General features: G+C 38.4%; 1 protein-coding gene across 2 annotated transcripts; it reads left to right on the forward strand.

Annotated features, from left to right (window-relative positions):
• Positions 1–10: 10 nt before the first annotated feature.
• On the forward strand, positions 11–27,093 carry LOC145484399 (exportin-5-like). 2 transcript variants are annotated; one of them, XM_081463017.1, is made up of 38 exons: positions 11–187; positions 630–751; positions 1,779–1,851; positions 2,097–2,234; positions 2,499–2,687; positions 2,996–3,034; positions 3,354–3,539; positions 4,359–4,435; positions 5,352–5,454; positions 6,074–6,157; positions 6,867–6,992; positions 7,598–7,688; positions 8,556–8,681; positions 9,435–9,535; positions 9,818–9,916; positions 10,549–10,644; positions 11,119–11,160; positions 11,877–11,966; positions 12,160–12,263; positions 12,530–12,619; positions 12,703–12,776; positions 13,300–13,325; positions 13,487–13,549; positions 14,734–14,849; positions 15,550–15,650; positions 15,932–16,025; positions 16,959–17,095; positions 17,516–17,613; positions 19,149–19,195; positions 19,735–19,832; positions 20,461–20,535; positions 21,983–22,041; positions 22,390–22,494; positions 23,313–23,390; positions 24,142–24,216; positions 25,007–25,072; positions 25,501–25,590; positions 25,962–27,093. In XM_081463017.1, the coding sequence occupies exons 1-38, from the start codon at positions 89–91 to the stop codon at positions 26,109–26,111; spliced, it is 3,627 nt and encodes a 1,208-aa protein (XP_081319143.1). In that variant the 5' UTR covers positions 11–88; the 3' UTR covers positions 26,112–27,093. The 2 variants fall into 2 exon arrangements, with proteins under 2 accessions (XP_081319143.1, XP_081319144.1); XM_081463018.1 differs by having other exon boundaries at positions 130–204.
• Position 27,094: the final 1 nt, after the last annotated feature.

A 27,094-nucleotide genomic window follows, 5' to 3' on the forward strand; every position in this document is an offset into this window, starting at 1 on the left:
ATGTGGTGTATACGGTAAGCGGTAGTTGCTCCAAAGGACACTACATTATCACGACATGACGCACTGATTTCCGTGTTTTGAATCAAATATGGCGGCCGAACAAGAAGCCGCGTTGCGAATGACTCAAGCTGTTGAAACGGCGTTAAATCCGTCAACAGCGCAGAAACAGAGGATAGAAGCTTATGAGGTATAGATTTTTCAAAGGTATTTTCATATTGAGAACGAGTAAATACTAATCTAAAAGAAAAAGAAAGCAGTATTTCCCCACCTCTTTAATTTAATAATAAGTGTCGCTTGCGCATAACTAGAGCCCCATAAGGTGATATAATCAGGTGGTTTCAGTTTGTAGTCTCGGACATTGGTTTGCACATCAGATTTTAATCCTGTATAGTTTATCAGCTCTGTCAGTAGTGACAATTAGCGAGATTTCCCTCGAGAATCGTTGGCAAAAACTGGTCCATTTCGTTTTCTAACTTTCGTCAATGTTTTTTGTACAAACAAAAGCAGGTCATTAGAAATCTTTTGTTAATGATCACCAATATGGCAACGGCAGTGTCACATGAAAACCAAGAAATAATTTATTACAAAAAATGCTAAGCTTGATGCTTGTTCTTTTGTGTGTTATGCAGTTCATCGAGCAGTTCAAAGCCAGCTCTCCATTATGTGTTGCTGTGGGGCTATTGATGCACGATCGTCAAAACTCTGCTGTGGTACGCCATACCGGACTTCAGCTCTTGGAGCACGCTGTCAAGTAATGTGGATTCTGAGGATTGTTTTCTTTCTAGATAATTATTTAACATGCTAAAACCAAGCTCGGCATCTAAATTCTCATCATCATCATCATCTTTATTATGTTGGTATTTAAGCTGATGATTTAGGCTTCACATCAACTGTTAAACCAACAGAAAAGCAAACATATAAAAGACCCAACACAAAATGAAATCCAAGCCTATCTAATGTAAGAATCTTATTATTTCCAGACATACTCTTTAATTATCTTGGAAAGAATTCAGTTTAAGATCTACATGTCTCTTTAATAATTGAGCTCAAGGACTCTACTGTAAAATATTTCCTGTAAATTTATGAGCCATACTGTGCAAAAATTATCAAAACGAAATGAAGATCCATGTTTCACTGACAGTAATAGGTCATGACCGAGAAAATGAGATTAAGAAGATGTTTATTATGTATGTACATGCAATAGATGGATTCCGCTGATGTGTTTGCATCCTGGTTGCCAGGTGATGATTCATTTGGGAGGTAAAATTGTTCTGTTTGTTAATACAAAAACATGCAATCAGTTGCATGTGGCAAGTTGCACAATTTTGTAACCCCTAAATGAATCATCACATGGTCTGAATTGGGTGGCAACAAGGATACAAACACCTTAGCCAAATCCATCTGTTGAACACTATGGAGAAAGAAAATTTGTTTACAGGAAGAGCATGTTCATGTAAGCTTGACCAATCCCAGCATGTGTGCCATCTGAGAGATATTAATAACTACAAACCCCACTAGTCTATTTGAGAGACAATAATTGGCTTGCCTTTTATACCTGAAAGGATTTTTCATATAGAATGCATAAAGCAAGTACAATGTAGACACTACAGTGTGTCATCAGTTTTTGAGGTGCCAGTAGGCGCATAAGGCCGTATGCACTGTATGTTCCGTAGTTTAATTCAAATATTTATAAATTCACCAAAAGTTATTGAAGTGTTGATAAGATTTTTGAGACTTGAATGTTTTTATAACATAATATCTCTGTTATATAATAACAGGTTCAACTGGAACTCAATGAGCAGTGATGATCAAGCAAGATTGAAGGGAATCTCTCTTCACCTGCTTGCACAGGTACAGACTTCGAGAAATTAATTAAAGCCATTAGATTGTACCTTCATCATGATTTTTCATGTATACTTAAGGATGACTAGATGTGCTCGTTAGTTCTCCTCTCCTTTTTCGTTGTGTAGGGACACAACTAACAATATGCAAAGTGCTGGAATTCGTAGAAACATTTTTTACATGTAACTGGTTTGGAAATCAAATTTGAACCATAGTTGATCAATGTCAATGACAATGTCAATTGCTTTGTGCAGGGAAGTGGCTCTTTGCCAGATGAACCTCTACACATCAAAGAAGCATTATCACGACTGATTGTTGAGATAACCAAGAGGGAATGGCCACAGAAATGGGGATCACTTCTTCCAGACCTTAATAGTATCTGTGCATTAGGGGTAAGCTGAGTTTTACTTACAAACTTAAGGCCTTGTGGTCATGTGGTTAACTTTTCTCATGAATCCTAAATTGTACTTGTTTCGCTGACCTTGTGACCTAAAGAAATGAGGACTCCAGGAACAAGAATGGAGTTCTGATGGTCAGCACTCTATGCTGTCAAGTTGTATACGTAGACCTGTGTTTAATACTCACTCTCGTTAGCATTTAATTTTAGTTACAGTTGTAATGACGGCTTTGTACGTTTTATATCTATTCTTTGTCAGGATGTTCAAACTGAAGTGGTTCTAATGATTCTACTTCGACTTGCGGAAGATGTGATCTCAATGGACAGCAACCTGCAACCGACCAGAAAGAAACAGATCACACAGGAGTTACACACACATATGGACGGATTGTTTACCTTCTTTATCGAGACACTTCAGAAGAATACTGCAAAGTTTAGAACTCTAAAGGTGGTCCGACTGCATAATTGCTTCATTTATTAAACTTTGGTGATATTTTAGCAATACATTCAGTTAAACTCAAATATCCATAGCGATATTCTTCTATGCATTACTCCTGAACTGTACAACATGATTGTATGACTTTCTGACTAACTGTATGACTGACCACTTGACGATCTGACAAGTGAAATGGATCCCTTGTTTTGATGTGTGATTTTTTTTTAGAACAACCTTGTCGATATTTTAACTGCCAATTATTTATTCCCAACTCTATTTGATCACTGTTTGAATTTTTGTGATGCAATGTTTATCCACAGAGTGAGATACAAAGCGGAGATGTTAGCTGTCAAGCTCAGGTTAGTAATATGTTTTCTTAATTTTTGTTGTTGGGAAAAAAATAAGACTGTTAATAATGGACAACTGCAAGGGCTTACTGTATATCAAGTCACATGTACATGTAGTCAACCATTCTTCTCCTCAATACAAGAATTTCACAGGTTGCAAGAAAAACTTTCAATTTTCATTTCCATCTTTAATTTGTTCTCAGCCGTGAGAAGTTAACACTTTGGTAATGGAATACATGTACAGTGTATATGATTTTTGAAACATAATAGTCGTAAATTAGGCATGGCTTAAAAGCTCTGTCTAATATTTGAGTATTCTCCCTTCTTCCAGGCAGCAGTTCATCAGCGTCTAGCTGAGCAGACACTGTTAACACTGACTGGATACTTAGACTGGGTAAAGTTTGGAGTGCTGTATGTTCAGGATTGCATCATTCTACAGATGCTGTGCTTGTTACTAGAGGAAGATGCACTAAAAATACCAAGTTGTGAATGTCTTCTCATTATTGTTAGTAGAAAGGTAATTGAAATCAAAGTTATTTTCAGCCACATTTACGTAACAATTTTCATATAACACACTTAGGGCTCAAAAAAGGGTTGTCTGGTCATCCAGGACAAGTACATGTAGATTTTCCTGCTGGACGAGTAACTTTTCATTTTTACTTGCCTGAGGGGCAAGGGCCCAGGCAAGTCATCTGCCAATTATTAAGTATTTAAAAGAAGTAAACCAAGACTTTCCTAGGGCAAGCCAAACAAATCACTATTGAGTAATGAACTTTATATTATTGAGCTTTGAATCTATTTTACATACCTTAAAAATCTGCTAAACGTCTGCAGACTGCCATATTTACCCACATACATGTACCTGTGTAATACAGGCCTGTGTACACACACCCCAATAATTTTGAGGTTAATTCTTGTTATGAACCATGTGATAGGTCTACTGTAAATGCATCATGTGACTGAATATGCCCTAGCTAAATCTGGTAAATAACTGTCAGTGATATCCCCCAATTGTAAAAAGACCCTGCATGTTTCAAAAAATATTTGAAAGATGATAAACACAAGTAGCCTCCTTTTGACTATAAAAAATTATGTTCAGATATTTGTCCTTCAACATTATCTGTTACTTGAAGCTCACAGTTTTCCTTGAGCTTCATTTTCAGAAAACTGTTCACTTCTCAGAACAGGTAATGCCCACGCACTAATATCTTTGGAGCACATTTTCATGCCAAATGGAAGCAATTTTTTGTTTATATATGAATTTGCTTTTATTATTGAAAAACTACTAACAGCGTACACAGGGTATAGTACCTCTTGAAACTTTAATTTGTTCCAGGGAAAACATGAGCAGAGGACACCAATGTTGAAGCTCTTTAGTGAGGATGCCATGAGCGTTATGCTGTCCGCTGCCCAGTAAGTATGAAATAAGTAACCCAGTTAGTGAAGATACACATATAATTAAATTTTTCCAGCTCTGCTGTTGCTGTGTTGCAGTGCCATTACTTTGCTGCATCTTTTCCTGTGTATAATTTTGCAATATGTTTGTCACCTCGTCCCTTGATGAGTTTTTGTTTTGTCAATTTAGTACGCCAATTTCAATACACAAAGGCTTAGGGAAACAAAACAAAAGAAACTGTATATTTATAAATTCATGCATTATCCTGAACGTGATTTCTTTTGTGTTAGTCCCATAAGCCTTGGCGCCTGTTAGGATCTTAAAGTATTGTTAAAAATTGTTATGACTTCTTTTTCTCTCTCTCTGTTATTTTATTAAATTAATATTACCAATCAATCAATCAATCAATCAATCAATCAATCAATCAATCAATCAATCAATCAATTAACCAACCAACCAATCTACTCTTATATCTAATTTTGTGCAGCAATTTTTCTTTGTGTACTCCATTGCTATAAGGTTGTGCGTGGTCCTTCTCAAGATAATAGGGGTGGTGAATGGGTATTGCGAGACTTTGTGAGTAGGCAAGACTTTCTTTGCGAGCCCAAGACATTTTTACTTCTTCATATGTGAGACCGAGAGGCATTTTAAATACAAGCTCAAGATGTTCAGGTTCTAAGACATTCAGACATCATCTATAAAAAAATAAAAACAAATTGTTACTTTGAGACTTTCTTATATCCTTGCAAAAAAAAATTGAGACTGCAAGATGCACATAACCACTAAAAAATGAGACAGCGAGACCCATGGTTTTTGAGGGACAATTTGCTACCCCTAGATATGGTGGGTGTAATCATGAAGAATGGTTTGAAACTGTTGTAAAAAACAAATTGGAGATGTATTAAAAGTATTGTCTTTTCTGTTGTCCTCCAGGAAATCTATTACAGCTGAATTTGATGAGAAGCAGTATCTTTTTCTGAAAAGGCTATGTCAAGTGCTTGTCAATCTAGGGGAAGTACAACTATATTATTTATGGGTAAGAAGAGGAAAAGTTTGGAATCATTTTTTTCCTCAATATTAATATTTAAGATGATTTCTGCTGAACATATGAGCAATATATAATGGCAAAAATAAAGTTTCTAAAAACCCTCAAAGCATGGTTGTAGTAATTTGAATACAGTTAAGAAGAACTTATTGAGACTTAAGCTCTCAAGCTGACCCCATGAGAGAAAACTGTTATCCATATTTTAATTCAAATGGACATTTCAAATCAGTTCAAAACAGCAGGCTTATGAGGTTTCACATTAACTTTCTCGAGAATGCTTGAGAATATAATCACAGGGTCCCTCAGAGAAATGAATTAAAGAGACAGAGATATTTCAAATAGTCATTATTCAAACATTACCATGCTATGAGTATATTTTTAGTAATTTTTGTGCTTACCTGTATTGCTTGAATTTTGAGTGAATTCATCGTGATATTTAGTCAGCTGTGGTACATAATTAAAATGTTGTCTAAAATTGAATGATAAGCTGAAATAAATTAATGTTGTTGATGATGATGATGATGAATAAATCTCTACACCTTTAAATGTAGTTTCTGATACATGTATTTATTATTAATTATTCTTCTCAAGCACTTTTCTGTTTGTTTAGAATGCTGACAAGCCTAAAGAAAGACCTCCAAACTTCAGACAGTATTTAGAAGCACTGATAGCATTCTCAAAGCATGAAAGCTTGGTATCTTAGTTAGGTTTTTCCTTCTTTACACTGAGTGACCAAGGGTATAGCTACATATGCATAAAGCACAGACACAATTGTATTCTCTATAGATCATGCGATCATTAATACATGTAAAAGAATTAAGGATGACGTGGAAGTGGCTGAGAATGATTATTAATAAATGAATCAGAGTCTGAATTGCATAGTCCAGGTTTAACCAAAGCCATGGTCATTGTCTTAACAAGATCTCCACCTTGACCAGGTTCTTTTGGTGCTGTTACACTGGGTTCCCATTGTTTGAGGTTTTAGAGTTCCATGTCTCCTTATTACAAGGTGTTCTACAAGCTGTGTGCTAACACAAAGGAGATTATTTGCAGATATTAGTTATAAGAGAGATATGCTAGGACAGGGTGCAAAGAAAAAAAATCTTTGGACTGAAAATCATTCACACTAGTCCCACCCCAGCCCCCCCCCCCCCCCTCAAAAAAAATTGTCTTTTTGTCTCTGTAATATTAATTTCTTCAAAAAATTTTCCTGAGGTACTATTTCATAATCCCTTCCCAAGTGACAGATAGAATTTAGTAGCCCATCTAGAAAATCCACCAGCCCCTGGCTATCAGACAGGACTTTCTTTGCACACTGTAGGAGTGACATCAGTAATAATTACCCTGATCAATAAAATTTTAGAGTTGTTACAGTAGTGATTTTCTTTTGTTATTATTTCCAGACTCTGCCACACTTGACAAATGGACTCTGGCTTTCGTTGCTGAGAAATCCTGTTATCGCTATTGATGAAACATTTCAGGAAATATTTCCATCACTTCTGGAGATAGCCAAAGCTAAACTTTACAAGGTACAAGTATTTGAGTGTGTGTATAATCAGTTACTGCATCATATCATTGCTTTCAAACAGAATGAATGAATGAATTGATTCATAACTTATTTGTGAGCAAGGTGTTGCATGCTACAGGGTGTTTGACACCACAGTGACAAAATTTCAAGAAATATGTACAGAATGTAATGATCATGTAAGGTAGAAGATAAAGTCTGCATATGAGCCAAGGGGCCGAACTGGCCAGAGCTTATCCTGGTGTCTGTAGCATGAAAAGACTAGGAGTATTTGTACTTCCAACTGGACGGCATGCTAGTCCATCACAAGGTTACTCACAGCATTATCTTTGCCAGTACCCATTTGTCCACCTGAGTAGAGAATTAGGCACTGTGGGAGTAAAGTGCCCAAGAACACAACATAATGACCCGGCCATGGCTCAAACCCAGACCACTTGATCCAAAGATGAGTGCACTAACCATGAGGTCACCACGCCTCCCACATGTGAGAGCGTGTACTAACAAGTAATCAACTAACTAAAGATAGTGAGGTGGCCATAATACAGCAGAGGGTGATTTCATTTTCATGAGACATGATATGTCACATAATTTTATTCCTGTTCTTGTTAGGTTGGTGATCCAGAAGAGGAGGATTCACCAGGAAGTGTTTTTAACCGAGAAGACTTCAACAGTGAGAGAGAATTCACTTCTGTTAATGGCCGTAAGTGTTAAGAAAAAAATGTAGTTGAAAATGTCCTTGTGTTAAATGTAACTGGTAAAAGGTAGTTGTAAGGAAGAGCAAAGTCTACTCACAAAACAAGTCATACAACAGCCATGGATAGCATGTGGAAGGCATGGTGACCTCATGGTTAATGTGCCTGACTCAGGATCGAGTGGTCTGGGTTCGAGCCCATGGGACATTGCGTTGTGTTCTTGGTTATGACATGTTACTCTCACAGTGCCTCTCTCCACCCAGGAGTATAAATTGGTGCTGACGGGAGGGGGGGGGGGGTAGTCCTGTGATAGACAAGTTTTCCTGAACAGTGTTTCTCAAATCAGGCCATCTCTATCTAGAGTCCTGAGTGCTTTCAACCATCAACTTGTTCACTGTGCTTCCACAAGGAATCCAAAGACTTAAGAATGCATGAAGGTCTATATTTTCATAGGACTTAATTTTTGCTCTCTTCATGAGCATGCTATGCTCTTTGAGCAAATGGCAAGCATTAATGTCATGCTCTTTGAGCAAAATGTTCAGCATAAAATTAATGTGACAGTCATGCTTTTTGAGCAAATGTTGAACATAAAATTAATATTATTAAAATAAAAAAAAGGTGATTCCTCAATTGAGATAAAGTTTCTCATTCTGTTATAATCATGAGTCAGCCTGTATACAGTATATCTATAAACAATGAAACATTCTTCCTGTAGATATCATATATCAAAAACCACTTAACAGTGCATTGACCTTACCTGTATAATATTACGCTCAGGAACTAACTTAAGACAAGAGGTGTCTGCCTATAGAGGTGTTTGATAATTGAGGTAGGCCTGAGAAGTATATAAAAGCCATCTTAATGTCCTATTTCAGAGGTGCGAGGGGAAACCATGGACATCATTCGTCAAATAACAATGATACATCCTGTTGATACTTTCCTGTATGGAGCCGACTGGTTGTTACAGCGGGCCACACAAACCCCAGCAGCTGATGTGCAACGTATGTTACTTTGTAATGAAATTTATCTGTGATGTATTAAGTACAATAACTTTGTACACCTAGATGTCAGTGATAAAAATGTTTGAAGCCTTTATTTGTACTGTCATTAGATACTCTACAGTGGGTTTCCTAACAACACAAGGGTAATGAGGAAAGTGTACATGTTAAATTAGATTCCTAAACAGTGTTGGAAATTGGCTTGCACCTTAAGTTTTCAAGTGTTCTTAACAGACTAGTATCTAAATGTAAAATTTATCTCATTTAGTGAAAAACAAACGCAATCCAATGGTCAAACGAAATTGTTTGATTACCATGGTGAACTTAGTCAAGTGCTAAAGAGAGTTGAGTTCCCTCAAAAAAAATTAAAAGCCACATGTACCAGGCTATAGGCTTTGGGAAAGGGTGCAGAAAGCTTTTTAAGTAGCAATCGAGGAGCAAGGGAGGCTCATTATTAAAACTTTGCTGATCTAAGGATATAATACCAGTATAACCTTAGTAGCAGTAAGACATGTAACTCCAGGTCCCTCCTGTTACCATGGCTCTGAATTTGTTAACATGATACAAGCCCCCACTCCCCCCCTCCAAAAAAAAAAAAAAACTAACCAGAAAAAGTGCGGCTGTGTCCAGGGCAGACTTTATTCCCTCTTGATGTACAACGACAAGATTTTTGCTCCCGTACAAAAACTCATGCTTGTAAGTATCATGTACAAAAGCTTTAACACAAGTATGCACTGCAGACCTATATTTTTTCAGTTAGTGCAGCTGAAACAGAGAAGATGATACATGAGTGGGATGGGCTTACTCGCTACTTGGATTCAGTGATGTCCAGATTTTTCAAAGTGGATAATTACGAGGTTAGTAGATATACAGCTCCTTGTTACAAAGGGAAATGAAGTGCTGCAAACTTGAAAGGTGCTAAGATTTACTTTGCAAGGTCGATGGCCCTTTTACCCAGCCCGTTTTATGAAGCTCGAATAGGTGTACAAGTTTTTGTAGAGCGCTACACCTCTACACCTCTTGCGTGTACATATACAAATACATATGTACAGTACATGTGTATTTGTGATGGTTTAATTTCTAAGTTATGTGATGATGTTGAAAAGGTTTGTCTTGTCATGTTCACTTGTCACTCATAGGAGATCATTCAAGGCCAGGTGACATTTCGAGAATCACCCGTGGCATTCGTTGAACTGGTCAGGAAATGCATCCAGTCAACTTTAGCAGTTGACTCAAAGGTAGGAGCAAGTGCTGTGTTTAGACTAGCTGTAAGTCTTTCCCTTTAACTCTGGTCTGTTTGGGTACATTTTTTCTGACATTAAAATTTCGGACGTTTAAGCTTGGACTCTTTGTATCTCAGACACTTTGCTGAAACATAGCTAAGAAACGTAAACGGCATTTTAGAATGAAACAACATCTGTGAAAATGTTAGGTTTACTGCAACCTCAAGGTTTTACAGGTACACTGACAAAAAAAGAAAATATATATGTATATTTATTACTTTTTATTACTTATATTGCCCTTTTTCTATAAAAATAGTCAAAATCAAGATTTGATGACTATCAAGCCATTACGTATCTCATCTAGAGTTCATGCTATAAAGGAAAGTAGCAGCTGTGGAGCTATTCAAAAGTTTCATACCGTACTGTAAATAATTATTTCGGACGCTTAAAAAATTTGGACGCTTTTTTTTTTCAGACACTTTTTTGTCCGAAATTGAAATCGTCCGAAAGTTTTTGCAAGTAATATACAGTGTCTATTTGTTGACATAGTCAGCTCTGGATTACAAGACCAGCTTCTCAACCACTCTGTCTTGCTGCCTCCTTTTACATTTCATGGTCAAAGGTCATTGAAAATAATTTTTCAACAGGTCCCTGATGTGTTGTCTAGTGTGGCTGATGCTACTCAAGCCCTCTATCCTTTCCTTACGTACAACAAAGACTTGGTGATGGACGTCCTTAAAAAGGTAACTAACTTAATGCAAATTCACCCCCAAAATTTCTGCTTACGATAATTATTTCTATGTACTGTCAATCAGTCAGGTGAGGAGAAAATTGAAAAGATCAACTAAGGGACATGAGTATGTTATCTTGATGAACCTTTAACTTCTCAACATTAATAAAAAATCCAGTCAGAATGATCAGTTAGGACTAGTAATTTTGAAGTTGGGATGGACGGTTTTGGGTAAATATGTGACTTTCATAAAAAGCGCTCTACAAATACTGTGGCTCAGCACTTCAAACCTATGCCTTTTTTGTTATTGTAGAAACAATCTTGACTGATAGTGATTCTTAAAGGGCCCCGTGTGTCAGACAGCATAGCATGCAGAAATGTTTGCCAAGTTAATCAAAATAGTATTAATAATTTAATCTAATTTACTTTTGTTCTATGCTTTGTTGATCACACATCATTTACCCTTTTGTAATTTTTTCTTGTGTAGATGTTTCAAGTGATTCTGTTTAATACAACTGGTGATCCAAAGGTATGCACAATGATTAATAAAAGTTGGCTGTATGGGTTGTTGATCAAGCATGTGGCAAGATGGCAGAGTTTTTTACCAATAACTAATAAGTAATAATTCTTTTTGTGTGTGTTTATCCACCAAGACTTAGCCAATGACCATGAACACACGCAAAAAAGAATTTAAGGTTAATTTCCAGCCACCTGGTTGCATTAGTTAGTTAAGGTTTATGGGCGAATCTTTACTTTGCGCAGAGAAGGCTTCATGTTAGGCACAAATTGACTACAAACATTTACACGTAAAGAGCTTCTGGAACTTAGTAATGGGTGAAATGTGTGGGTCTTTGGGTGTAATATTCAAGGAGAAATTGGCATTCAAAAACTGCAAAATTTCTAGATGGCAAAAGCACTAAATAAATGAGCTCATACATTCTTTGTAAAATTTCGAGCTTTTAAACCCATTTTGGGCTCAAATTCCTCGGACAGTTAATTGTGCTGTGCACTTTCAATATTCAGAACTAATGTTTTTGTAGCTCCATCAGAAACTGTATTGCTTATGCTAATAAGGTAAATATTTTAGACAAAGGTTCTTCCATTATGTGGTATAAAGAACACCATTTTTTGCAGGACACAGTGGACACTCCTAAGCAGGAAAGAAGATAGCTGCATCTTTCCTGCTCAGGTGGCCAATCACTGTTAAGTATCTGGTGACCATGTGTTAATTATTTTTTTCTATAGGGTCCCTGGAGTCCTGATGTTCTCCATGCCCGTCGGCATGCATGTGCTGCAGTCATAAAAATTTGCAAAGGTTTTGGAGAGCTACTTGTGGTAAGACTTGGCTTATTAAACTAGTAAACTATTTGGCTTCCTAAATGGTCAAGGTTATCGCCATTGTCAACAACAGAAACACCGCTGTGGCCAGTGTCACCACACATATGTAGCTGGAACATTTTACAAGCTTAGTCTTAAAATAATTAATTATTAATCATTTGTTTACAGTTTCTTTGTTTGTTTCTTTCAGCCAGTGTTTGATGCCCTAAAGCAGCATGTTCAGTCCTTGTTTGTAGGAGAGCTAGTTCCTGTGAAAGACAGATGCACTTTAACTGAAGCATTGGTCATTGCCAGGTTATAATAATGTCTTTCTATGTACAGCATTTAAAGCTTAGAATCTACAATGTTCACATTCTGTGTAACTGCTCCAGACCTTAAACCAGGTCGACAAAAACCTAAAAGGTCTTTATCTCTGTCAGCAAAACTGTTGGGAGGAGGTAGTTTAACTGTTATTTAAGAGATTGAGTAAAGCATTCAAAAACTACTCTTGCTAGGTGTAAGCTAAGTTGTGCTTTTACACTGTTAAAATGAAGCGTTTGCTTGTGTTGTTTTAATTTCAGCAATAAGCTAAGTAGAGAAAAACAGAATGAATTTCTGATTGAGCTGTTGACTCCCATCAGAGACATCTGGCTTAGTGACAAAATGCAAGGGTAAGTGAGTGATCTGTATTATCACAAAAGGTTTTTTTTTTAAAGAAATATGATCATTTTTATCGTCTTATACTTTATCTTAGGGCAATCTCATCTCCAGAAAATTTTCTTTCATTCATTGGAATTGACCAGGATCCAGCTTCTTACTTTCAAAATGGTTTGGAAATGACAGTTTTGTTTTTAAATTTTGTTATTGTATTTTAGAGCAATATAAACTTAATTTTTGTTATGAGAGTCTGCACAACCTTTGTGACAAGCATTGTGACAAAGGCAATACTTTTATGCCAACACTACATTACAAACTATTTTACAAAAGCTGGGTTATAATAAACAATTAGATTATGATCACGTGATAGAAATCGAGAGCAAATTAATAATCTAATTGTTTTAGTCTTTAAATCTACTAGTCGTTCAAAACTTTATCCAGGGGGCCACAAGAATCTGGCTTCATTAACTGCGGCTGTATTTAGGCATTCCTTAAATAAAGCAATCACTGACTGACCTTTTGTTCAGGTTAGACGAAAATGGCGGTATTAACAAGCTGACTGTAGTAATGGGTGGTTGTAAGGCATGGTGGGATTGTACTTAATTTTGCAGATTAAGTTAGATACACGGTCACATAGTTTTAAAATGTTTTGACTTTTTAATAATTACTGTTCATTTTATAATGAACATTTCAGCTGAGTTGAAAGGAAGGAGATTTCAAGTAAGTGAGCTGTTAAATGTAATAAAAATTTAATACGCCACACTGATAATGCAAAGAAAAGTCTTTTTTGTACAGTGGAGCTGAATTGTGGAAATTGATCAATGTTTATTTTATATTGTTGGTACAAGCGGTCAGTCTCGATTTAATTGATTTTTATCCAGGTCATGTTGTGTGTCACCACTATAATGGCCGTTGTTCGAAGCTGTGCTTTACTCAATACCCAGGTGGGTTAATGATTGCAGTTTGATCCTATTGATTACATGAGCAAAGTTTTGTAACTAAATACCAGAGCTGGGTTGTTCGAAAGCCGGTTAATGCTAATCCGGGATTAAAAGTTAACCGAAGTAACAATTTTCCTCCACAGAAATGTTTTTCACTGCTTATGTTTTGTGTAGTTTGAGATTACACAAGCGAAAAAGTGAAGGACAAACAATATAAACAGAAAACCTCATCGAAAATGTACAAAAATGAAATCAAAATTCTCGCTAATCCTGGGTTAGGGTAATCGGGTTTTTGAACAACCCGGCTCAGGCTAGCAGAAACATCTGTGAAACAATTTCAGAATGTGATTAGTCAGTGTTTTGTCAGCATGCTTTTGTAAGAATTTACAGTTCGATTCGTTGCTAAATTGACATCAATAGAACCTGCATTATTTTGGTTCCAAGGGGTAGCACAGGTTTACCAACCTTCTCTTATACTTTTGAATAAACGGGCATTGCTTAGCTGGTTCTCTTCACAAGATGGCAAAATAGAATGGTGCTACAGCCCCCCCCCCTCCGGGGGGGGCGAACTCCCACATAAAAAGGACAGGGGTGCTCGTTGGAAATTTTGAAAAGAACTCTTATGAGGTACCAAGATCTTGTTTCGTGGGTGTGGCTTGAAATTTTTCACCCCTAAGAGGTACGACACATTAACTCCTGTCATATTTTTTTTCGGCTCAACACCCTGAAAGGTACTGCAAAAGCTCCCACTGTGGAGGGGGTACCAAATCTGCGTTTTAGCCCCTAAAAGGCATGACAAGCACCCCCGTCCTTTTTATATGGGAGTTCCCCCCCCCCCCCCCAAACAGCACTGCACGATAGTAATAAAAAGAGGGACGATTAGAACTGTTCTAACTCTTCCCTAGTCCTTATGTTATTTTTAATTGTTACATGTATGTAAGACCAGAAGCATATCGCCATATATGCTTCTGGTATAACTGAATGATCTCTCTAAAGGTACACTCCAGTTATGTATGATTTTAATCAAGATGTATTTCTTCGAAGGTTGTTACAAGTTTTACTTTGATATTATTGTTGGCTTGCATTTGATAAATAGATTTAGAACATGAGGAGTAAGTGATTGATTTTTCCAAGATTCTTGTTGATGGAAGTCTGTTGTAAACTGGTTATAACTTGTTTCTGTGCAGACGGCGACCAGTGAGGGGCTGTCCATTGGGTCGATGCCCAATGGGACTCCTTATGTGCACAACCCGTGTGCACCCCATGTCTTGCCATTACTCGGCAATATTACGGTGTTAGCAAAGTAAGTATTGCAGCTACCTTTGTTTATTAGACTTCCACTCACTCTGGGAGGCATATAGGGGCAGTGGACTCCGGATCGAGTGGTCTGGTTTCGAGCACTGGTGGGTGGGATCTTTGTGTTATGCCTCTCATGACGCAGGGGTAGACAGGGGGATCGGCCGATTGTCAGGGCGACCAGACATGATGCCGTGGGATTTAGTATGTTACACTTGCATGTCATCCAAGGGAGTAGGAGGATGCAGTAGTGCCTGTAAAAGGTTTCGTTTTACTTTAAACGTCCCAATCTCGTGAGTGCTTTTTATATCAGAGTTGCGTAATTAAAGGTGCTTATTCTTTGATCTTAAGTCCGAACCATTCTGTGATTGAGAAATTGAGAAGTAAACATACATGGCATACAGAAGTTTACTACATTACTTGCAAAAAATTTCGGTCGATTCGGATAAGATTGAGTGTCCGAAGTTTAAAGCGTCCGAAATATTTACGGTACCGCATAAAAGTTTTGATTAGCCCCCAAACTCTTCCTTTATTTTATGGAGCGAACTCTAGTTGACACACTGCGTAACGACGTGATAGAATTTGTGTTATTTTCTCATTGGTGTATCTGTGTATGGTTTGGGTGAAACAATGCAGTCATGGTTTCTAAAATAAAGATTTTTGCTTTGACATATTACATCTGTATGTTTGGAATCTTTATTTCTCAGGTGCCTGAACAGTCTGTATGATCCTGTGGTAAAATCAGCCATGACTCCTGCTTACACCGCAGCCCTTGACATGCATGATCTTGATACAAGCGCAATTTATGGTATGAATTACATGTATCAAACATCACGGTCAAAGTTATAAAAGCATAATCTCCTAAAATACTATAATAAAGAATGGTCAAATAGTTGTCAAAAAATAGTTCGTGGCGAGTCTAACGCGCCGTTTCGCCCCATTCAATAGACTCTTCAGGGACCTGCCAGAATTTGCCGTTTTAGAGTTGTGGTTTGCTTAAGGTCCCTCGTATTACAGGACAAGGCGTGGTTAAGCCGTCTATATTTGTTCAAATAAGATAAATGCTGTCTCTTCTTATTTCTTTTCCAGTGCTGCCTTACGAAAGGGTCAAAAGTGAAGTGCCAACTGTCCAAAACCCTCTTGCAGCAACAAGAAGCTTTTTATATCACTTATCTGACACATGGTGAGGATGGAAGTAGGGGAAACATTGTCCCTAAGCAGTTAATTGCTGGCCCCACAGGAAACACCAAGTTCTGTTTCTTCACGACTCTCATTATTCCTGCGCTAGTTAACCTTTCGAATAAAAGCTTTGGGTTGGAACCCTGGAGGGGATTTCCCAAGTAAGAGCGATTTAAGGCTCGGCTAATCAAAATGGTTAAAATCTATGTTCTGTCTCGGGACCAAATCGTTTTGGTCCGAGACAGAGGAAAGATTTTAACCATTTTGATTTGAAATAAGATCTGTTTTACACTCTGGCCTGGAATTTAATGTTTTGTTTAGATGAGACCTGTTTTTGTTTTCCCTGATAAAACTCGAGGAAATTGAAGTTATGCAAATGCTTCAGCCATTCCTGATTAGCCGAGCCTTAAAGACTTACTAATTTTAGAGGTAAATTGGCTATCAGTGTTCGGGTTAAGGCTGAATGAGGGTTACGAAAATCACATATTTTGGTCTGAAATGGGTAAGAGTCGCAAGAAATGTCCAGCATCCCACCACCAAAAATTTGAGTTACGTACTATAACTTAATATATCAAACACGCAAGGTCATGTTTGACCACAATTCCAAACACTGAGAAGAGAGTTGAAAATACGATGCGCAGCGGAATATTTTTGACGAAAGTCGAGGTGTTTGGAAATGTGGTCAAACACTGTCTTGAGTGTTTGATATATCTTCTCAATCGAAACTAAAACTAAGGAGAAAACGGAAAATTAAAATCGTGAAAATCTATGCTATCCAAGATCAGAGATCCAAACACTCTCACGGTCATGATTTCTTTTGTTTAAACTTGATGAATTATTCATAAGTTTGAGAAATTAGTCATTAACAAGGGACTCATCACAAGAACTCTTGAAACATCTGTGATCTGATTTACGTTGGATTTTATCTCTAATTTAGTTACCATGCACTGGGGTATTCAGCGTCTTGTCTTAGCCATGATTTCTACAGTATTCCTGACTTGTCGCGTCTTCTCGCGGACAATGTCATCAAGTCTCTACAGTATGTTCCAAACTATAGACTGAGGTTTGTTGTGCGTATCCTTTGAACTTCCGCAAGTCCAATTTACACCGACTGATATACGGTTCTCGATCCGTAACAGTTTGACAGATCGTAAAAGACAGTTTTCGGTCCGTATACGATCGGAAAATTGTATCTCATCAGGGGTACGTGGAATATAAATCACGTGTTATTTGAGTGAAGGGTGAAACGGTTTGTACAAATCCTGCAGCCTAACCACTGGGCCACACCACCATTACATCCACAATGCTGTTAAAAAAGTTTTTTTTTATTTACTGGTCATTAGAACCTAGGACCATGTAAAAAAAATAAAGTAAAAAAAAAACAAAAAAAACTGGATATGTGTTTGACCGAACAGGTTAAATGTTCTGATACTTATTTATGTTTATGTTATGCTTGTCTTTCTGTGTGTCCTTGATTTCCTTGACATAGCTCAGGTAATTTTTTAAAGTTGTTTATCCTGCACTGCCCCGAGTGTGACTATCAAGATGTAATGATACCTGTCTTGTCTCCATTCTTCTCATTCATGCTTCAGGTATGGTATCCACATCGAGCGAAGAGAGAAATTGTCGTCTTATGTTTGTTTGTTTTTTTGTTTTGGTTCGTTGTTCATCTCATTGTAACTTTACTCGCTTCTTCTGGAAATTGTAGGGTGCTTCTTTAACCAAACCAGGACGGTAGCGACAACGAGAACGTCTCTCAGTCCACACTACGCCGGAGAAATTTGTAAACGCAGCTTTAATTTTTTTTCTACGGTTAGGCCTACCGTCCACACTAATCCGTTTCGTAAACTGAGCTTTTCGAAAACGCTTTTCAAACCGGAGGAATTTGAAAACGCCGGCTTTGCGTTTTAGTGTGGACGGGAAACTTTCTGAAAACGAAGCTTTGAACCCTTTGGATGCCAACTACGCATACGCGTAATTAATGGTCGTGCTCTTTGTACCACTTTTGACGTCATCAATTTAAATGTCATCAGATATTCTTGATAAGCAGATAGTAGTGCTAGGCTAGCCCTTTCCGCACAATGGTCAGGTTTAGATATCGACGACATTCCGACGTCGCAAATCGAAAAACAACGTTATCAGTTTTGGTGCAAAAACGGTGGTAAAATGGTCCACAACGCCTATGATTGGTCAAGGTCCATTTCTAGGCTTCGCCCGTAATTAACATCCAACTTTTCACTGCAGCCAGAAAGAACATACAATGCAAAAGGTAGCCAGTGTAAAAGGGCCGAGAAACGCAGAAAGGAAAGGGCCAACAAACGAAATTGAGCACGGTTAATGGCAAAAAAAAAAAAAAAAAAAAAAAAATTGGCTTATGCGCATGCCCGGCAAGTTTTGCTCAATTTTGTACTTAATCCTCGAAAATCTCTCCTTTTAGTAAAAAAAAAAAGCTTTTTTGCAAAACTTAGGCTTATTTAGCGTCGTGGCAGCTAAAAAAAACCTGACTAAACGGTTAAAAACGGTATTTTTTGGCGAAAGTTTGGTATTCAAACGGTTAAAAGACGATGTCTTACGATAATCACGTGCCCGAGTTTTCCTGAAACACAAATCCAAAATGACCGTTGGTTGTTGCGTTTTCAAATTTCTCCGGCAAAATGTGAACGGAAAACATTTGATGCATTTTCAGAGAAAACACTGTTTTCGAAAAAAACAATTTTTTCCGGCATATTGTGGACGGGGCCTAAACAAAAGGTTTAAAAACTAAAGAGCGTTTTAAATCCTTGTATACGTACACTTCGTAACCGTCCTTTGCACAGCAACAACGTGAAATGATCACGTTCTGCGTACTTCGAAGAACTCGGCCAGATGGCTTATTTTTCGTATTTCCTTGTGGAATTGATCGCTGGCATTGTGTGTTGAGTTTGATCAGGTTTTTAGACCGGTCGGCGTAATGAACAGGTCCAGATAATAGCCAATTTTGAAGGTAAAATATAAATCCCTTTTTGACTTTTTGGACTTGGTGCACATCGACAATTTGCTTGAGCCCTTACCTGCCCGTCAGAGTGCTAACACAATGGTAGTGTTGATAATATCAGGTTAATGTTTTTTGCCACTTCTCATTTTCTAGCACCTTGAAGGACAGTGGCAGATAGTCAGAAAACATCAAGCCGAGAGGTAATTATCACTTGAAGAATTTTGCAAGCACTGTGGTGTTTATGTCAAGATACATTCAGAATTGTACTGATAAGGCCGTTCTTGGGTTCCAGTTAACGTTAACTTAAAAATCATTCAAATGCTAGCAGCAAGTTTCCTATCGAGCTGCCTTCATAACGCACGAAATCCGGTCTCGGACAACCTTGTCATTTTTCAAAATTCCCTGAGGGCAATACCCCGAGAGGCTCCCAGCTATGGCGCTCTCCAAATCGCGCCAGTGGTTTTCTCACGTACCTTTCTCCCCCTCCCTTACATCAAAACGCGTGCCTACTGGCATGAGCTTACAATCTATTGGGGCTGGCTTACAATTTCGTGGGTGTAAGAAGTTAAAGGAAGGTACAGAGACCATACTCTTCCTAAAGCAAAATTTGAGGTGTCTGAAAATCAGACAGTATAGTTACTCTCGAGAAGAACGTAGCAAGATTTTATTTAGCTGGAGCTTTTCAAATTCAAAGGTAGTGGGAAATTGTACTGAGTAATGAGCTTCTTTAAATCAACAGCACGGAAGCAGTAAATGAGGAGGATAACATGGAATCTAAAGAGATCATTGAAGATCAGCTGGTTTCTATTATCAGTAAAGACTACTTGGATGTTTTCAGTAAGTTATTTGCTTTGCAGTTCATCTAATAGGGACCTCTGCTTTCTAGCAATATGAACACGAGATCAAGTTCAATTTAAATCCATTTAGGTTACCAGAACCTCACTCCTCCCTGTTGCGGACCGGTTAAACAGGGGACTGTCAGTACGAAATGCAATAATCGAACTCAAGTATTAGGTTAGAAAAGTCATACTTGTCTTCGATTTCGCCCTCCTACTCTGATTTAAAGGTCCTTAACACTAAAGAACCAAGACAAGATTTCCTTTTATGGACCACGTAGTCCTTTAGTAAACTTTGGCGACGGATTTGTTCACGCCGAACGTCAAATTATCAATATTCAGAGAGGAAGCCACATCAACCTTAGATGGTTTTCATCTGGGTCCTCTATCCTGGTCAAATTGGAATTTGGAGATGTTGGTTTTTGCGGAGGGAGGAAAAACGCAGGACCCGGAGTAAAACCCTCGAGTCAAGGCGAGAACCAACAACAAACTCAACCCACATATGACACCGGGCCGGAATCGAACCCGGGCCACATTGGTGGGAGGCGAGCGCTCTCACCACTGCATCATCCCTGCTCCCCTATCCGTACAAGATGTATGATTTCTGTTATTTTGTAAAATAATTTCAGCTTTGGCGTGTATTGTGAACAAGGATAACCAGTCAGCAACAAGAATGGAGGTCACTGAAGAGGATGAAATGAAAGGTACCTTGTGATCCGCAGGTTATTTCTAATAATTAACCAGTGTTAAATATCTCGATTTGTAACATACAGCCAATCCAGGGCGTAGCTAGGGGATGGGTCTTAGAGTGGCCGTTACCCCCCTTTTTGTAAGCCTTTTTTTTGAGCAAACAACCTACAACGGGTGGCGAAAACAACATGACAATCTGGGGAGTACCCTCACTTTGACACAGTGTGACCCCCCCTTTGAAAAATCCTGGCTACGCCCCCGCAATCAGAATACAGGAAAACCCTTGCGTATTCGATGGTATTTCACCCAACCTCCTTATCGTGCGCTGCATTGGGTATCAAATAGTTATGCAACACTTTCTCGTGGTATACTTAACAATTATTTCATGACCGCGCGTTCGATATGAGATGGTAGATAGGTAGCGAGGCGCGTTAAGCACCTAGTTGGCTATAATCATCACATATCCAACAAGCGCGAGTGGAATAATTATTTCATTAACAGCGCCTCCAAAATATAGAAAACTAAACTAAAGTGAACATAAAAACGCCTCAAAAATCACTCGTACGCTTACCACATTTGTAGAGCATGGTATAATGATTCATAACCCATGATGGCTAAGCCAATAAAAACTCTCGAATTACATTATCCAATTCAGCTTTTCATGACTCGGTTTATACCATAGCATAGAAAATACAGCCAATCAGAATACAAGGAAGCCGTTGTACACTGGTCGGTATTACACCCAACTTTCCCATCTTGCGCTGTGCATGAACTGTATTGGCCTCTATATTTTCTGTGGCATGGTATAAAATAGTTATTCAACACTTTCTCGTGGTATACCATGGAATATCCCACTTGTCACTTGTATTTCTAGGTATAGACACGGGCCTTTATGTGAGAGTTTATACCGAGAAGATACAAGTGGCTTGTGGGATATTCCATGGTATACCACGAGAGAGCATTGCGTAGCTAGTGTGTACTTTCAGGTAAATCCTTCGGACTAACATTCAATAATTTCTTGGCAGTCGTCCGAAAAAGAGGGTTTAATCACTACATCAGTTTTTCCCGGTCGAGGCATTGATCATCACATGTACTAATTGTATTAAATGATTGCAATGAAAGATTTTACCACTGAAAATATAAGTATGTTCGTTGACTCGCTCCAGCTGGAAGATAACCTGTATCCAGGTCTCCTCACTCATCCAGAGTAAAAAAAGATCTGGGTACGATATTAGAGGATAGAGAATCATGGCGTTGTTGCTACGTCACAGTTTGCGTATCATCAAGTTGGCCGTCGGTAATCCGTGTTAATCTTCTCCATCTTTAACCATCCTTGTTCCTTTATGGTTTTTTATTATCTCTTTGGTGTTTTTCTATCTTAGTAAGCTACTATTTTCAAGTGTCTTTCAATTTTAAGGTATTTTTTTACGTGGCTAACATAACTCAAAATGCCGTGTGTAGGTTTGGATCCGTACAATGCCAGATTGGGATCCCTGGGTTTGCTTCTTCTAAGAACAGAGGTGAGAATAAAAGCCATTTTAACAAAAGAAGACTGGTTCTGTTTAGTTGGTTTTACTGTGGTATCTGACTCTTATTGGGTGTCCTCTGTTGGTCTGAACTACCTTGTTACTCGAAACTTTCACATTTTCGCTTCAAAAAATCGCCAAAATTTTATTTCACAAAAAACACCGCGGCTTGTTCAGTAAAACAATGTTAAACAAACACTCCAAATTTGCGAGAGTTTAGCGAAAAATTTAGTTGTATCAGTTTACAGTTGCTTACTATTTGCAATGCAGGATCAACTGAGGCCAATTGTTAATAGAACTTGACTTGGGTTTAGAACTAATATGTGTAGTTCTGAATTTCAGAGTGCGAACATGCAGATGCTGTGTACTGTTTTCGCCTGTATGACGTGGCCAGATTCAACTGTTTGCCATAAAGCTACACGACTTGCAATGTCTTTCATCAAGGAGGTGTGCACTGATTCTCTGTTCTCTTGTTTGCTGTACTCGAAGCATTAGAACCTACAATGGCGGAGAAAAGTCCGTGGGACACTGACGTAATGCAACGAATTATCTTATTCCACCTCAGAAGTTTGCAAACGTACTGCTATCATTTTGAAAATCACTGCTGTTTCTCCCTCCCCCTCTATAGACAATGTGGAAACTCAGAAAAATTGCAGGTTCCAGTGTTCAGCATTGTAGGTGGGGTGGGGGGGGGGGGTGGGGGAAAATGACGTTGTATTCGAGCGTGGTTGTCTGTTTAGCGTGTGCAAAAAAGCGGCAAAAGTACAAATTCGTCCCAAGACAAACAATGTATAATGTATAATAATATAAGGTATAATGTGAATGCAATTAATGGTGAACACACTAATGAGGACATTACGAACATCGAATGAAGACTAACTGAAAGTAAGAACATACTTCAGAAGTTCTGACACTTTCTTCGGAAGCGCAGTTACGGGCATTCGTAGAGAAATTAGGTTAAGTGCGTTCGAGTTTGGTGGTCCATCAGAACGGCGTTTTTCCAGGATTCCGAAGTATTTAGCGACCAGGAGTATTTCCACCCCCCCTCCCTGGATGGGATTCTAGTCCATTGCAGGGTTACCCTTAGCATTAAATTCACCGGTACCCATTTATACCCCTGGGTGGAGTAAGGCACAAAGGCACTGTGAACGCATTAGTGCCACCCTGTGCCACTACCAGTTCTTACATGACTACCAGGCAACTGAATCAGAAGGCCAAGAGGATAGGAAATCAATCTAGTGATTACATTGATTGTGTCTTTATAGATTGTGATGATATGTAAGGAGGCTGGGTCCAGGATTGCAGACACCGTTGTGGATCAGTTGTTCTCTCAGGTCTTGAAGGTGAGGGCTGTTTTTGTTTTTGAAGATGTCGTCTCCTGTTTTGAAACTCTGTACTTGAATGTAACACATCAAACACGAAAGACAGTGTTTGACTACATTTCGATACACCTGGAAGTTCGTCAAAAACGCTCCTCTACCCGTTGTCTTTTCAACTCTCTTCTAGGTGTCTGGTAATGTGGTCAAACACGGTCTTTCCTGTTAGATATATTACGTTTAACAATATAAGATTGGGTGATATATCATATCTTGTTGGAATAAGTGAATCTAATGGTCCAGTGGTGCTTGCTCGAGTTTTGTTATCTGATGTGATATTTTAGCTCTTATTGTGAAGTTACTTTTTTTGTGTGTTACTTTCGTGTAAATGACTGAGGCAAAGCACCATCTCTGTCACCTCCGACATTTCATCACCTGAATCTCATTTACAAGCAAAAAAGAAAGCAACCAAAGAAGTCAGTTAACTTAAAAACAACTTTATGAAACTGATCTTAAAAAAGTGACGATCTCGCATGTGGTGACACTGTTTCAAGCTAACTCTGACGAAGGCAACTGAAAGTGTGTCAAAAATTTAGTTTTTTCAAGTTTTTTTTGTGAGATCATAACTTTTATAGATCAGTTGTTTTTAAGTTAACATATCCACTGTTCGCCCAGATAACAAGAAACCAGTTATTTTGACTTATCTATCTCCAGGTTGGTTTTCTTTGATTAAGCGATAGTACTGTTTTCAATCATTGTACTTTATCTTCTATTCCAGGGTCTCCATGTTCATGGCCAAGGCTCTACCGAAACATACTTGACTTACACTGGACAGAACATGTACGAGCTTCTGGTAAGTGCCTTTTTGTTGACGCTCAGTCCTTGTTACTCTGCAAGGCAGGCATTTTTACAGTTAAACAGCAATGAAGAGAAGTTAGGAGGGTGAGTCAGATAAGAGGTGTGCGGTGGGGGGGGGGGGGATAGGGAGACGGGAAGCCCCCTCCCCACCCCACTCCATTAACCGACGTTTTGATTCGCTTCAATCTTCCTCGTTTTACTGAAACTGGTACAATACATAACGAAATTTAGATCTCATGTTGCGCATGCCACTCTATAAATTCTACTTAGCAGTTACATTAATTATGAGCTCCAGATTTCTATCGCGCGATAGTTGAAGCATAGAAATCGAGGGCGAATAATATAATTGTTATAGTATAAATCTACTAGTGGTTCAAAACCTGATCTAAATCCTCTTCACAGATACTTCGTTAACAAAACCACACATGCTAGGCTACCCGCTATTATCAGAGTAGGCTGAGATAGTGGGTATATAGAGTAGCCAATCAGAGAACGGCACTCGTGATAGAACGCTAGTAGATTTATGCTAAATAAAAATATTACGATTCTCTGCGTGTAAGTCCATTTGTAGAGGTACATTACTGTAATCTCATGGTTAGGCAGATCTCTGTACTAAGTTTAACTCGTTTGACCAGAAGGGCAGCCTGTGAAGGGCTAACAAACCATTCAGGGGACTAGCAGTATTCCTAGTTGATTCACGATGTAGAAAGCAGAGTTAGCCCTGTTACCGGTGGACTGACACACTTGAAACAGACGCAATTGTCATGAACTATTTTGCTTTTCAGAGGCCTCAGTACTCTTCTCTCCAACAAGTTCTCCTTCAAACAAACTGCTCCCTGGAGGATTTACATGTATGTACAACCTTTCGTCCCATGATCAAGAGATTAACTTTGGGTAGTTTTGTACGGAATTCTTTCGTTTAAAGCATGCTTAAACTGTAAAAGAGGTTTTTCTTACCCCCAAAACGGGGCATTTTATGTCCAAAATGCTTGGAAGTTAGACTCGGTGCCATCCCTCTCCCATTGACTTAATTCGTGCATGTAAATGTTAGCTGACGTAATTATGGCGCAGTAAAACTAGAATTCGATATGTAGTGGACTTCTTTTCCTTTTGTGAAATTAAGTTAAGGTATTTTTACTTCAGGGCAGGGGGTGAGCCAGTGAAGATATGATTTCATTGGCCAGCCATTGCTTACTGCGGATACCAATTTGACGCGATTTTATTTATTTATTTATTTGTTTGTTTGTTTGTTTATTTTATTTTATTATTTTTTTTGCAGGCTTTTGAAGCTTCTTGTTTCGAAGGAAGAGAGGTTCCAGAAAAGAGGAAGAAAGATCAGTTCAGGAAACTGGTGTCTGGAATTGTCGGGGTGAGGATTATTAGAAAATATTTTTACATATTATTGCCGCTGGGTTAGGTCATTTGTCAACTTTACAGACTTAACAGTTTTCTGTCAGGACCACCTTGTTCAGGATAATAAATAGTACCACATGTAAGTACTAGCAGAAGCATATCACCTTCTGCTAGTACTTACATGTGATATGCTTCTGGTACTAGTCATTAGCTTTCGCTTGAATGATCGTACGCTGGACTTTCGTCCACGGAAACAATGAATAAATTGTTCTGAATGCGGACACGCCACAGTTAATTAAACGCCTGGCTCGACTGGTTAGTGATAAGCTCAGAAAGCCATGTGTATCACCCTGGCGTTACTTATCTATGTCCGTTACTATTCCATAGAAACCCATTGGCGAGTTGTTCAAGAATGAGATCAAGATCAAAGATCTTCCTCCAATCGAGATTCGTGTCAAGCCTGAACCGACTGGAACTGACGACCTGACTGGACTTGCTGAACTCTTTGATCCATCGAAGAGTTCAGAGATAGCATAAACTAATATAAAGTGAAATCGTTCTCAGAACAAGCTATTTTAATTGAAAGAAACACAGAAAGCTCTCAGAGTTTGGTGTGAATTTTTTTTTTTGGAAAAAGAACCAAAGTTCACAAGAGTCCATTGCATAGTACGTTTCACAATCCATTGTTTTTGACGATTGCTGTAGATGTTAAATAAAGGTCAAACATGCTTTCCATGCTTTAGTGTTGTTCAAATGTGACTTTTCTGTTCTCATTGTATTATTTTTGATGATTGCGGTGGTTATTAATTTAAGAAGGTCAAACACTCTTTCCATAGAGTTGTTGGACGTTTTCCTCTTAGTGCTTTCAGCTTGAAACCAGCAAAAACGTTCAAAATACGCTGTGGGTGGAGAAGGGACAGAGGTGTGCACTTTCCGTTCTCATCCTCCCCAAAATCAGAGTTTGGCTCACTCTTGACATACTCCCTTTTTACTGTTTTCCCCTCTCTTATATTCTCCTAGTAACGATTTTATTGAAATTTTCCGTCGTTTAACGAGGTGACCCAGTGTCAGACGTGGGCGTTCTCGATACATCGAAGTAGTCATTTTGAAACAGGATCAATGAATTGGTCTTTTTAATACTAGGTCCTCTGTTCTAACTTATTTTTGCGCTGTGTGATGTTCAACTGTATACGAAATTCAATTGTCGCTTGTTAGAAGAGTAGCAGAGTAAACAATCAGTCACGAGCTTGTTTATGTTGTTCGCTCTCAACTCATCAGGGAGCTTGTATTCCTAAGTGTTGAAACAGCGCCTCAAGTGAAAATGTGACTCGCATAAGAATATATTTCTTTTCGTTGACTTTTCTTAGCGATTTTTCAGGACTGTATTCCTGAGAATTTCTGAAGCCTTGTTTAGAATATATTTTGCACATGCAGTTACTTTAGCCTCTCGTTCGGGTGGTGCAAAGTAAAGGGTAACCAACATAACGACATCAGCGATTTTTAATTAAAGCCTCCCGAAA

This window comes from Orbicella franksi, chromosome 4 (genome assembly GCF_964199315.1).
Source record: "Orbicella franksi chromosome 4, jaOrbFran1.1, whole genome shotgun sequence".
Taxonomy (NCBI): Eukaryota; Metazoa; Cnidaria; class Anthozoa; order Scleractinia; family Merulinidae; genus Orbicella; species Orbicella franksi.

What these genes read in the sequence shown, in the direction of transcription:
- LOC145484399 (XM_081463017.1), top strand. Translation starts at nt 89, where the DNA reads ATGGCGGCCGAACAAGAAGCCGCGTTGCGAATGACTCAAGCTGTTGAA. An exon ending in TCATTATTGTTAGTAGAAAG is followed by an intron (nt 3,540 to 4,358) that starts GTAATTGAAATC and finishes AATTTGTTCCAG; the next exon opens with GGAAAACATGAGCAGAGGAC. An exon ending in TGGTGTCTGGAATTGTCGGG is followed by an intron (nt 25,591 to 25,961) that starts GTGAGGATTATT and finishes ACTATTCCATAG; the next exon opens with AAACCCATTGGCGAGTTGTT.